Raw genomic sequence first — 14,041 nt, 5'->3', positions numbered from 1 at the left:
TCCATGTTTTCAACATCGTGGTGTGAAGATGCCCGCTAGGTGAATCAGCCATGCGCGGCAAAGCGGTTACTGGTGGGCATCCTGTTTCTCTCTGTCTGCTGCTGCTGCTGCTGCTGCTGCTGAGTTACGTGATAGCTCCAGTGTCGCTGGCGGCTGAGCGTCCTCTCCCTGAGCACCGGGCCAGTCCTGGTCTTGCTTGAGGTCCTGAGGCCGGCCAGTGGACATCTTTAAGTGAGGAATCATGTAGGCCACAGGTTACTTTTCATTTCATTTTGTTGCTGTTATTATTATTTTCTTCTCCATCACACCTGAACAAGATGATCCAAATCCTCTGCCTGGCCATGCTGCTACCTTCGGGTAAGACCTAGAACAGTAATTTGACTTCGTTAAGACTTGCATCTTTGAATTATAAAATGAAATACGATTATAAAATTGAATTAACCATGTCATTTTTTGTTTTGTTTTGGCTTATTGTTGAAGTACAACAATAAAGTATTTGTACTGTGACTAATTACACTTCATTAGTCACTGTGTCCAATTTCCATTACAAGCATGATAATAATGCTCAATTAATATGTCACTTTTAACTCATTCACTGCCATTGACAGTTATAGACGTCATAAATTAATTTGAACAATTTTTATTAGTTAAACATTTTTTTCCCACTTTTGTTAACAACAGTATGAAAACCTAGAATTTTTTGGTACATTTAGAACAGATATACAATTTGTGATTAATCGTGAGTTAACTAGTGAAGTCATGCGATTAATTACGATTAAAATCCTGACGCCCCTAATTTTTAATCATCTTTTTTTTTATGTATATATATAATAATATATATATATATAGAGAGAGAGATTTTCTTTTTCTAATCTTTTTTTTTTTTCAAGAAAAGATTATTAAAAAATTAGGGGCATTGGGCGTAATTAATCGCATGACTTCACGAGTTAACTCACGATCAATCACAAATTTTATATCTGTTCTAATACAATAAAAAAAAACTCTAGTTTTCATAACTCTTGTTAAGAAAAGTGGGGAAAATGTTAAACTAATGGAAATAGATCAAATTAATTTTTGACGTCTATAGCCGTCAATGGCAGTGAATGAGTTAATATCACATCAATACGTTTTTTTCAAAATATTAGAAATACTGCACCTCACAGCAGGACAAGCAAGAAGTGTGTTGGCGGTTGGTCTGGATAATGTCATCTTTGTACCTGCAGTGGTTCATTCGGCTCAGGGTCACTATGCGCAGAAGCTACTCTATGATTTAATGGAGAACTACACCAGTGCCCTGCGGCCCGTGGAGGACACAGACCGAGCACTGAACGTCACTTTACAGATCACGCTCTCGCAGATCAAAGATATGGTGAGTCTTGCCTGCCCCAATTATCATTGCAGCATCCAAATTAAACCAAAATTTTATTTTAGTAACAAAAAAGGAGTGTTTTTTATTTTTAACCTAAAATAAATAGATTAGCTTGTGTAACTGAGTCAATATACCCACATTGTGTAATTAAATCCAGTAAATAACAAGGACATAAAAATATAAAGCTAGTTTTCATGGGTTTAAATTGACCAAAGGTGGCCACCATAGATAATATAAAAATTATTTTAAGTTATTGGTATATTTAAAGACACTGTAATGTGAATACATAGATCCGGTACTAAATACATTATACGTGTAATGGTTCAAAACACATCTAAAGATGACCTCACTAAACATGATATTCTGATTAATATTATTTTTGTGGAACATGAGTTATGCAGCAAAATGTTATCCTTCTCAGGGGGTGGCCATTTTGAAACTTCCTGTCGACTGAAGATGACATCACCGTTGCTCAGGGCTCAGTCAACGACCAAACACGGTTAACCTGTTTTCTGAAGCAGAGCTGTAATGTTATTTGCACTCGACAGCAATTGGCAAAATGGCCGCCTTCTGATATTGATAAAAACTGCTGGATTTTGCTGCTTAACTCAATATTCCACTAACGCAATATTAACCAGAATACTGTATTTGGACTAGTGGGGCTGCATAGTACATATTATAGTCAAGCATTTTGGTGGGGGTTGAAGTAGATGTCTGGCACAATTGCTAGTTACTCGCAAGCTAGCTTGTGGCTAATGCCTCTTCTCACAGAGACTTTAAAGAGCCAAAGTTGGCGATAAAAAAACAAAAAAAAAAACAGGCATAAGTCCCCACCCTCTGGAAGTTTTATTACATTTACATTAAAATGGCTGGAATGACTCCATAAAAGCAAGCCAGGTAGACACAAATGGATGAATGAAAAGCCTGACTCTTAAAGTACCAGACCAGGCCTACTGTTACTTAGCTGGATCAGGTTCCCGTTTAGGTCCACTACGGTGTCAAGTCTGCACTGAACAACCACTTGTTTGGTGTGTGTGTATCGTGCTTTCAGGATGAAAGGAACCAAGTATTGATCGCCTATTTGTGGATAAGACAGCGGTGGCACGACGCTTACCTGAAATGGAATAAGGAGGACTATGACGGATTGGAGATCATCCACATCCCCAGCAACCTTGTGTGGAGACCGGACCTCGTCCTCTATAACAAGTATGCCCGTATGTCCCTCACACTAAGATGTTTCTTTTTTAACAAACAATGCGCTTCCTATTATACGGATTTTCAATAAACTAATATCGTTTGGGCAGATTTTGATTCAAACTATCAAAATTTTAAATAAAAATAGATTTTTTTGCTGCTCTTTCAGGGCTGATGACGCCTTATCCGGGCCTATGGACACCAACGTGAAATTACGCTACAATGGAGAGATCACCTGGGACGCTCCCGCCATCACCAAGAGCTCCTGCGTGGTGGACGTCTCTTACTTTCCCTTCGACAGCCAGGAATGTAACCTCACCTTTGGATCCTGGACCTACAATGGAAACCAGGTATGAGTGGAATTAGAATAGAATTGAACAGATAACTTTATTGTCATTGTACCACAAGGTGCGATGAAACGGAACAGCCACAAAACCCTTTCAAAAGACAATGAAAACAATGACCAACAGGGGAATACAGAACGGAAAGGCTGCCAGGTTGCCTTTTACAGCGTCCAGATTTCTCAAATGAAAAAATATAAAAGGGGGAGGGGAAAAAACAACCAGTATGGATTTGGAAGCTTGTGAACGTCACATGGCCAAAGTCAGAAAACAGGTGCTATATGAGTGGTTGCTACCTTTACTACTGTGATGTCATTCAGTCAACAGCAAATGGCAAAATGGCCGCCCCCTGAGATGGCTAAAAATGGGGGGCGGTGGGAAATGACAAAAGAACATCATACAGGGTGTCCATAAAGTCTCTTTACCATTTCAAAAAATTTATTAAAAACGCAATTGATTAGATATTTTATTTCGATTTGTTCTATTGTATTCAGCGTTTATTAAAGTTTTTTTTTTACCTCTTTTAATACACTTCTACATGGGCACCATTAGTTGCACGAAGCACATCAAGACGGTACTCGATTTCTTGCCATGTTCGCTGTAGCATAGCCTCATCAATTGTGGCAATGGCATCAGTAATCCTTTGTTTAAGGTCAGTAATGATAAACACTGTGTGTTTTTTTAAACACTGAATACAATAGAACAAATCTGAATAAAATATCTAATCAATTGCATTTTTAATAAACGTTTTAAATGGTAAAGAGACTTTATGGACACCCTGTATATTTAACTGAAAACGTCAACAAGCTGCATGCTTCCTTTTCACCATCTCATCCCCACCCCGCACGGCAGGTGGACATCTTCATGGGCATGGACAGCGGCGACCTGTCCGACTTTGTCGAAAACGTGGAGTGGGAGTGCCACGGCATGCCGGCCACCAAGAACGTCATCATGTACGGTTGTTGCTCCGACCCGTACCCCGACATCACCTACACCGTGCTGCTGCAGCGCCGCTCTTCCTTCTACATCTTCAACCTCCTGCTCCCGTGCTTCCTCATCTCCTTCTTGGCTCCTCTCGGGTTCTACCTGCCTGCAGACTCTGGGGAGAAGGTTTCTCTGGGGGTGACAGTGCTTCTGGCTCTCACCGTGTTCCAGCTCATGGTGGCTGAGAGTATGCCTCCCTCGGAGAGTGTGCCTCTTATAGGTAAGAGATGTCTCACTTTTACGTTTTTAGGGTTCCTCCGGGCTGGAAGAGCATGTCTAGCATAAAATGTGTACAAAATAACACATGGAATAAAGTATTTCACATTGATGTCATTCTTGTTTTAATCAGTAAGTAATTATGTGGGTCTATTTTTAATGCCAGAAACATGAATAAGCAGTTAAAACAACAGTTGACCTACTTTCCAGATTAAGGATTTTTTTGAAAATATTCCAAAATAATACCTTATCCAAAGGCTTAATTAATTGTAAAGGAGCTGGGCCAACCAGTGGCCTAAAGTAGGGGGTCCGAAATGGTAATATCCTGTTGCTCCTCTACTCGCACTAAAGGCCAAAGTGCCTTTAAACTCGCTAAACCAGGGCTATCAAACATCTGGCCTGCGGGCCAGAACCGATCCATCATGGTGTCCAATCTGGCCAGTGACTACTGTACACAAACGGCAGTTTTTCACTAATATAAACTGTTGTTGCTAATTTTGTCGACTGGAGGGTGCACTGACACCAACTTAAATGACATTCTGAATTTTGGCTGTAACTCAGGATTTGAGCCAAACATTTTGCGCTCATTTTTGGGTAAGAAATTTCAGAGTATTCTGCGATAAAGTCATAAATAGGAATATTTCAAGGATGTACTGATACGCATAAATATTAGCACCAAAAACACAGGAAAGATTTTGACCCATCTCTGGCCCATTTTAGATCAAATTTGGGTGAAAGTGGACCCTATGATAAATCAGTTGAAACCTTGCCAAGACAAAATATTTCCAAGATAAGAACCCCCAAAATGTAAACAATATATATATATATATATATATATATATATATATATATATATATATATATATATATATATATATATATATATATATATATATTGTGTCATTGAATCAATTAATAAATAAATAAAGAAGATATAGATATAGCTACATATATCAATTTACAGGTCTGGAAACTACCCTAAAAAAAAAAGATGCGGGGCAAAATTATGAAATAAGGTCCAACATTTAGTTTCAAGGGCCATAACTCAAAAACCGTTTGAGTTAGGAACCTCAGAAATGTCTTTTGACATCATAGTGGGACTAATGGAATAAAAAAAAAACAGGCACATTGAAGTGGTGTCGCTGCGAAGTTTCTGAGGATTTGTGTGAATTGACACAGAATGGCCCATAGGTAAATAAGACCGGTAACTTCATTTATATATATATATATATTTAATCACTTAAAAGAAACTACATTCCCAAATGTGTGTAAAATCACCTGTGTGTGTTATTCAGGCAAGTACTATATCGCCACCATGACGATGGTCACAGCCTCCACAGCGCTCACCATCTTCATCATGAATATCCACTTCTGTGGTCCTGAGGCCAAACCAGTCCCCCACTGGGCCAAAGTCCTCATCATTGACTACATGTCCAAGATCTTCTGCGTGTACGAGGTGGGCGAGAACTGCGCCTCGTCCTCTTCCTCGTCCTCTTCATCCACTCACTTGGCTCAAGATGATGTCAGTCGCCAGCGCCTCACCTCCCGCATTGGAGCAAACGGCCAAGCGGGATGTCACAGTAGTCGAGAAAAGCGACAGGTTCAAAAGAACCCTAAGCCTCAGACCCCGACACCACAACAACATCCCAAAATAAAACCTCAGCACCACATCACCAGGGCAGAGAGGAGCCTCTACTCTACCTTTCCACTTGGGAAGTACGAATGCCCTAATGGGAAGATTCCAGCTGGGGACTGTAAAAATGAGCAGAAAGTTCCATGTTGCCCCGGAGACAATAATCCACCCTGCTGCCCTGAAGATAAAAAAACACCCGCTCAAGGCCCTACGGTAACATTTGGTCCCTGTGTGTTCTGTCGTCATGGCAACGGCATCCCTGGTGGGGACCCTAAATTGGTGCGCAACGTAGAGTACATTGCAAATTGTTTTCGAGAGCAGAGGGCCACATGCGCCAAGGGGGCCGAGTGGAAGAAGATTGCTAAAGTGATGGACAGGTTCTTCATGTGGATCTTCTTCATCATGGTCTTTCTTATGAGCATCCTTGTCCTTGGGAAGGCTCCATGATCAATCCAGTCCCTCTGGTTTTATATCGCTGACTATATAGTTAACCCCTGCTGCGAGTATGCTGAGTAATCAACGCTCTCCCAAAAACGTTTTTTAATTAGAATCAGTGATGCCAATAACACTTTAAGGCGAGACCACTTTTTTCAGTAACCATTAAAATAACATGTTATTATTTCTAATTATCAGATGAAGAATATAGTTGAGCAACAAAATTTGAGGCACTTGTATCATACTCAGTTGCCATTTGTGTTCAAACACCACAACGACAATGCTATTCGTTAGCCCGTTGTGGCATTTTGGAACGTTTGTTAGCATTAAGCTAAGTAGACTTTCCTAAGACATAGTAATGTTATTTTAAATACACATTAAATCAAATTCTCTTTGGAACCGATTAATGGCATTTTCATTCATTTTAATGAGGAAGTATGATAAAACTCTTCAACTTACTTCAAGTATTTTGGCACAGAGATGGTGCCAGAGCAACATTTTATACACACATGGCCTGGTTAGAAAAAGTTTGTTGTCACAAAAAAAAGGGTTCACTGTACAGTCCCTATAACTTTACTAAAACAACATACCTAATGGTAACCTTTGCACAGCACTGTAATTTTTCCTCTCATATCTTGTCACATAAAAAAAATAATCACATGGACCCTTTCTTCTAATCTTAATGGTATATTTAAAAAAAAAAGTCCTATTTAGATCCTCAACATTAAACACTGCTCTTTCCTAACACTGCATATGTCTTTAGTACTCACACATGCACTATTGTTATCGGTTGAAAGTGCTGCTTGTCTAACACAACTTGGAATTACAGCTTCAGTACATCCCCAACCTTTGAACACACATAAGAGGATCTGCTCTTTACCGGCATACACCACATTGTAATCAGATGCCCGGGGCTCTCCATAACACAGTGCTTGTACACACTCAAGATGATCTGAATCCTTTTTTTTTTTTTCCTTTTCAAAATCACCCAGTGAATTGTTAATGAGCAGGCTTTGTTTGTAGCGCAGCCTGGGCACTGGAGAATGTAAGGTAATACGGAGCATCAATTATTGAACACAGTGTGACACCCCCTCCTCCAAAATAGCATGCATGTTAATGTGCACAATACAGTAGAGTGTTGGGCATGTGAGGGCAGGTTGAGCGGTTTTGATTGGACAGAAGTGTGTGTTTTAGACACTAATTTGCCAGGTATAAGATATATATTACAATTAGTTGCCCAAGTCATATTAAGACATTTTCGTAAAACATGAAAAAACACATTGCTGCCTTGATTAGACCTTTGCAAATTACCATGACTGGTATTACTGAGAAATTTATAGAGACATAAAAAATACATATTTTTTTTAGCATTTTTTCATTGATATTGTGACAGTGAGTTTATAATGATATACACTGTAGGCATTAGCAATTATACTATACTATAGTGGTATATATTCTAGCATGTTATGTTTAAACAATCCGCTGTTTGTTGCTTTACTCAATACTGTTGCAATACCTTTGCCCACCTGATCATGTGTCTTCTTACATCATCAGCAACATCCTCATCCGTTAGGCAGAGGATTTTTGTTAACATAGGATTGCCTTATTATTGTTATTATTATTATTATTATTATTACCAATTCACAGTGCTGTTTTCTTAAAAAGACTTGAAGAAAATGAATGCTTAGCAGAGGATGGTTTCGATCCATCGACCTCTGGGTTATGGGCCCAGCACGCTTCCGCTGCGCCACTCTGCTGTGTGGTTGAGTTTCCAAGTGAAAGTAATATAATAATTAATTATAACATATATACGCATATATATATATATATATATATATATATATATATATATATATACGTTCGCTCAGTTTTTTGTTATCATAAACAATTATTTGTTATTCTTAAATTACTATAAAAGCGATCAACACACATGATGATTTCTTTTCGCTGTTTTTGTTCAACACCAGAGGGCGCTATAATGCCGTGTAGTATGATGCTGCTGGTGGCTCGACGACCCTAGGGGCTATGTGTTTGAAGCTGTGTATGGCAGCAGTGATGCAAGAGAATGCGCCACGCAACGTATCTTTTCTTCAGAAGCAGAATAATCTTTCTCCAGGAACGTATGTTAAAAATAAGGAATTTGTCGCTGGTCGTTGGAGTCACTTGGCCAAAAAGAAAGAAAGAAAGAAAGAAAGAAAGAAAGAAAGAAAGAAAGAAAGAAAGAAAGAAAGAAAGAAAGAAAGAAAGAAAGAAAGAAAGAAAGAAAGAAAGAAAGAAAGAAAGAAAGAAAGAAAGAAAGAAAGAAAGAAAGAAATACTTATACTACTACTACTACCACTACTACTACTACTAATAATAATAATAATAATAAAGGGGTACTAGTACAAAGATAGATAGATAGATAGATAGATAGATAGATAGATAGATAGATAGATAGATAGATAGATAGATAGATAGATAGATAGATGCATTGTATTTATTTTATTTTTTTACCCATAGCTCCTTACCTAATTAATTTATACTAATATAAAGTATCCTAAATAAAAAATAATCATGTTGTTCTGGAAACTAGTAATAAAATAAACAACAATTGCTACTAAAAATCACCAAAAATGTAGATGTCTGCTTTGGCGTTTGAACTCTTCAATCTGACAAACACACTAGTGCTCAATATGCAGCTAGCTAGTAGGACTTTTTTTTTATGACATTTATAGGCCAAATGACAACTCGGCACCATAATAAAACAATTCCAGCATATAGTGGTCAGACAACTTATAAATGAGGGCAAACTGTGCAGTATAGTTGACGTCTGCATTCTACTAATTGTCTTGCTGTAGCATGCAGAAATAGCATGAATGATAACCTTCCCCCCCTCCTTTTTTAATAATTATTATTACAATTGTTATCTATTTTCTTTGCAACAAAAATCACCAGACGTTCATAGTAAAGTATGAATATTCTAAATCCATGTAAACATGATCCAAATATGTTACAACATTTTTGATACACCTTTGTGCATACAGGCTGGCAGAATGTGCCCAAAAAGGATCTAGTGCAGTGTAGGATCCGTGTATTGTTATAGGGTATTTACGAGGGGGCGCCTGCAGAGCCCACTGCGTCACATGGGCACCAAATCTCCTCACTGCGTCCCACAAACGAGTCGACACGCCTTTCCTCCAGAAGTTCGGAATAAGCTTGAGGACGCCATGCTGCATTAAGGTTTGTGATGTACACCATTAAATCTCATTTGCCTCAATATGCCTGTTAAATGGTAACAAGTTCCAACGTCCTTCACGAAGGGGCGCGTACAAAGTTTGAGGAATTGCCGCGAACGCGACTTGTGGTTGCCATGGAGATGCACGACGCGTCAATTTAGGGAACGCAAACTTTGCTTTGCTTTGGGGATCTGTATATCGTAAAATACAATCAGTGTTATAGGAAACGTAAGTTACGTTAAACTTCAGAACAGCTGGCTATCCATCATTTTAGTAAGCTATTTTTCACTGCAGTGAAGAAAAGTAAACAAGTTTAAGTAGGCTATAAAGTTCACCTTGGATGTATTATAGCTGCTATTGTTGAATAAATTACTCTTACTTATTTTCTTTATTTGGTTGTCCAACATTTTATACTAACTATAGTGAAATAAAATATTGTCAAACTATGCTATAATATAAAGTTGGAAGTATAATATTATCAACAGCAATGTTCATCATTATTGCAGTGTAGCCTACATGTAAAAATTATATGTAAACTATGTGCCTTGGTTAAAAAAAGGGAATCACTGTTCTGTTGTGATTTCAGATGTCTGAGCAAACACAAAAAGAGACAACAGTGACAAAAGTCAACAGCGGACAGTGTTGTATCGCTTCTAAATGGAAAACAAAGAAACCTGTTTCCCAACATGATGGTGACCCGGACCCCCACGATGGTGACCCTCAGTCCCTCCCGGAGCTCCTGTCTACCAACCAAGGTCAATCTGCTTTCTCAGACGATGTCTACCTGCTGGCTTCCGTCATCTTCCAGAATAGCCACCAAGAGAAGCCAGCGGCCCGACAGCTGGTGAGGTACGGCGAAGAAAGGGGGCTACCTTTGCCAAAAGTCAAAGACGAGATGCTACGTCCTGCTTATGAACTGGCCTTCAATGCAATGAGATGTAAGTGACGCTTAAAGCTAATCTTCAACAAAAGCCCTTACTCGGGACTTTGGCACTTTTGTAAAGACTAGCTCAGCTCAGGCCCTCCTCTGTAGAATCTTAATATTGCTTTTTTACTTGTGTCCGTTTTCTCAGAGTTCTCCGGTTTTCCTCCTATATCTCAAAACATTCATGTTTGGTTCACTAATGTATTCGAGTTGTCCATGTAGGCCTCAATGCTTGTTTGTCTACATACACCCTGCAGCGATTGACAGGAGGAAAATGGAAAATGTTGAACAAAAAACAAACCAATATAGGAAATAATGGAAATCCAAATATTGCAATCCGTTGCAGACACCCAAAAATATTAACAAAAAAATAAAAATAATTTGTAGATAATTAATATAGTTTAACATACAGAGAATATACAAGAAATATAAATGAATAATTAAATGGATAATTAATTTCCGCAAAATAGAGGTTGGCTTTTTAAAAATTATTATTTCTTTAAATCATATTATTTTGTTTGATTTCATTTGGGGGTAGGGTTGACATCTCTTTTAAGCTGTTACAAACCATTCATTCGGCTCCCACCCTTCAAAAAACTTGTTACATTTAATTAAATTATTTTTTTAAATGCAAAATGTAGAATAAATACTTAGCTGCTGATTATAGACTGCTTTCATGAATTAAGGTAAGTGCATGCGCTCTCCAATCACATGGGTACGGCAATGATTAAATGTTGACTTAATAACAACACTCAGGTTTTTTCATTTTAAACTTAAATAGAACCAGAAACCGGGCTACAAATATCAGAATTGTCACAAATGAATATCCAGAGTAACCGAACCCCGAAGTAGTGAGGGAACACTGTTGTCTGTTAGCACCCTCTGTCGTTAAAAATTGTGTACTACAGCTAAGCAATAAATTACAGTACGTAGTATGCGGTATTTACAGTGATTACATTCGGCTGACAAAATATTAAGTCATTACAACAATACAGACAATAAGATAGGTCACGTCCGATTCGTAAACGAAAGACCAGTGCCACCAAAAATGGCCAAAAATCCAGTGGATGTGCAATGACTGGGTCAAAATTAGTAAAAGTGGAATCTTATGAAAACCGAGGTATATGAAAATGGAGGTTCCACTTTATTTCAGTGTGTTAGTGTTCTTCTGGAAGAATTAGGTCCTAGCACTTTAAAAAAAATGTTTGTGTGTCTCTTTTATCTAATACAGTTTCAAGTACTTCGCTTAGGCAAAAGTAGTGATCTTGTCGCATCTACCGCTAATTATATTACAAATCATTTTAGGGGAGCGTGAAATACTAACACATTTTTCGCCATTTGCATTAGGTAATCAACACTGTTAATTATCAATTTGACAAGTAGAATTGGATGCAACTAGACAGATTTAAGGTACGAAGGTGTGGGGGGGGGGGGGTGTTTAGCTCTAATCACCAGGGGGAATTCCATGGGACACTTCAGATCCATTTGTCTCATGGTGTGTTATCTGCAATGAGGGTGGGGTCCTGCTGGCCCAAGTCACACTCATGTGCAATCACCATGGTGATAAGGACGGGAAGGTGAGGCGACGAGGGGGCTGGAATCGATTCATGTGTTTGTAGTAGATGGAGAGGTCATGCGGGTATCGGGAACACCCTCATAGCCATGAATGATTTGCCTCCATTTCGCTATCCATCCACTGAAGCAGGACATGCCCGGGGGGGCTACAAGTCCCACAGTTAATGCAGATCATAGCCGAGCATCCATCATCAAAGGCCCCGGCGCCATGTGTCACCGACACAGATTAGTGAAACACTGCAGGTCATAGTACTTACACTGGTGGAGGAATGGCCAGGAAAAGTACTGATTTCAACTACATACCACCAACAAATGATTTAAGAACAGTTTTAATTTATTCACCATGTCTTATTCATAAGCTAAATAGATTTGTATGTTGGTAAGTTCTTGTTGTGCTCATGTAACATTTATGGAAATAGTAATAGGCTCATTTGTAAACTGTAGTCATTCCTATGATAAACATAGACAAGGTATAGTACACAGTAGTAGTAAGGAGGAGCCACGTTTCAGCAGTTTATAGAATAAATGTATACTATGACCTGGATACAGTGAGAGCGCAAGGATTTGATTCATTGTGCATGCTGTGATACACCCGGGAGGATCTTCACAATGGTTTGTACTGGGATGCGCCTTCCTTGTAAATCAGGTACAAGCCATTAGAGACTACACAATTGTCTTGAAAACTGCATCAGTCATCAATTCTTTCTTTAATATGAAGAGACACAGCTTTTCATCGTATCATTTGAATAACCATTAAGAGACTAGCTTTCCTTCATCTTACTTTTGGGACAATTTTTGTGCTTGCAGTTTCGACACGGCCATTTTCTGTTCTGGCATGAGTGTGCGCTAATGCACAGGGGATTGTACTTAATGCAGTGTTTTGTCGCAATGGGTCTACTATTGGCCTGAGCCATGTGCCCAATTGGTTTAGCCCATGGACTAGATGGTTGAATGGCCAGGCAACACTACTTTAGAAAAAATAAAAATAAAAATAAAAATAAAAATAAAAATAAAAATAAAAATAAAAATAAAAATAAAAATAAAAATAAAAATAAAAATAAAAATAAAAATAAAAATAAAAATAAAAATAAAAATTTAAAAGATAAAAAAAATAAAATAATAAAGGATTAAAAAAAATAATAATAATAAAGTAAAAATAAAAATATATATTTTTAAAATAATAAAATAAAAAAATAAAAAATTAAATATAAAAAAATAAATAAAAATAAATATCATCATTATGGGTTTATCATGCGTAATGACCACGTTTCCCAGTACTTATGTCCATATAGAGTATGTGCAACGTGCTAATCATTGATGCGTAGCTTTAAAGCGGTTGATCCAAAAGATGAGCTGAGCTCAGTTCTTAACTCGAAAAAACGCTTCTTCAGCAAAATAGTAAAATGCCATTGAGCTCAGGTATTGATCTCTGATTAGTTCTCTTTTCTGCGCTACAGACAAAAGTAGCCCAGTAATCTCTGTATTAGAGGACTCTGTCACTGTGACTGTACGGTCGATAGGTGACAGTCACTTCGTGTTCCAGTTCACATTTCCTAAACAGGGTTGCCCAGAGCACAACTGCTAACAGCAAGAGAGTTCCTCATGTTCTTCTTGATCGTCCCTTGCAATGAAGGGTGGTTTATTTTAGACCTGGGTGGGGACTTAAATGGCTGCCCAATCCACCTCTTAAACAATGACATCACAATTAAAAAAAAAATACTTTACAGAAATGCGATATAACAAAGTGTGGCATTAAATTTGCGAGAGAGAGAGAGAGCTTGAAACAGTCTCTAGAATTGTTTTTATTTCCACAGTAAAGACAGTGCAAGTTATGCATAGCATGTATATTTTTATGGTGGGTACAGGGGGATTCAAGTCCCTAGAACTGTCTGTGTTACCACCACATTTGCATCGGTTTCCACAGAACACACATCTGTGGGTCTTTAAAGGTTCTTGAGGGTATTTTGAATGCAAAAGAATGATGATACATACTGAAAATAAGGAACATAAGTCATATAGAAGTCAGGGGGTCCCTTGAAACAGGCGAAATACCTGCACCTGCAAAAACAAGTAACAAAAAACAAACGTTCCCCATTTTATGAAACATTGAAGAAGGATTAAACATCCATTTATGAATGTGAGACTGGTTATACA

General features: G+C 38.1%; 2 protein-coding genes and 1 non-coding gene across 3 annotated transcripts in view; 2 read left to right on the top strand and 1 right to left on the bottom strand.

Moving 5' to 3' along the window:
• The first annotated feature begins 308 nt into the window (after positions 1-308).
• On the top strand, positions 309-6,184 carry LOC144059223 (neuronal acetylcholine receptor subunit alpha-9-II). Its single transcript, XM_077578163.1, has 6 exons — positions 309-357; positions 1,224-1,369; positions 2,421-2,575; positions 2,733-2,913; positions 3,757-4,108; positions 5,400-6,184. Exons 1-6 carry the CDS (start codon positions 318-320, stop codon positions 6,182-6,184), a joined length of 1,659 nt encoding a protein of 552 aa, XP_077434289.1. The 5' UTR covers positions 309-317.
• Positions 6,185-7,857: 1,673 nt separating this feature from the next.
• Positions 7,858-7,929, bottom strand: trnam-cau (transfer RNA methionine (anticodon CAU)). The gene has a single exon. It is a non-coding gene; the product is annotated as a tRNA-Met (tRNA).
• A 1,387-nt stretch (positions 7,930-9,316) lies between these two features.
• Positions 9,317-14,041, top strand: part of LOC144058996 (putative methyltransferase NSUN7) — a 28,923-nt gene continuing 24,198 nt past the window's right edge. Inside the window, exons 1-2 of the mRNA XM_077577742.1 lie at positions 9,317-9,391; positions 9,974-10,325. Of these exons, the coding sequence (XP_077433868.1) occupies positions 9,974-10,325 (352 nt within the window). The 5' untranslated portion in view covers positions 9,317-9,391. The remainder of the gene's footprint in view (positions 9,392-9,973; positions 10,326-14,041) is intronic.

This window comes from Vanacampus margaritifer, chromosome 10, assembly GCF_051991255.1.
Source record: "Vanacampus margaritifer isolate UIUO_Vmar chromosome 10, RoL_Vmar_1.0, whole genome shotgun sequence".
Lineage (NCBI taxonomy): Eukaryota > Metazoa > Chordata > Actinopteri > Syngnathiformes > Syngnathidae > Vanacampus > Vanacampus margaritifer.
Note: the sequence above shows the minus strand (reverse complement) of the source record. Positions and strands in the feature narration are given on the sequence as shown.

Excerpts from the sequence above, each read along its gene's own strand:
- LOC144059223 (XM_077578163.1), top strand. The coding sequence starts at position 318 with ATGATCCAAATCCTCTGCCTGGCCATGCTGCTACCTTCGG. Across the intron at positions 2,576-2,732 it reads GACCTCGTCCTCTATAACAA|GGCTGATGACGCCTTATCCG; the intron begins GTATGCCCGTAT and ends CTGCTCTTTCAG. Across the intron at positions 2,914-3,756 it reads GGACCTACAATGGAAACCAG|GTGGACATCTTCATGGGCAT; the intron begins GTATGAGTGGAA and ends CCCGCACGGCAG.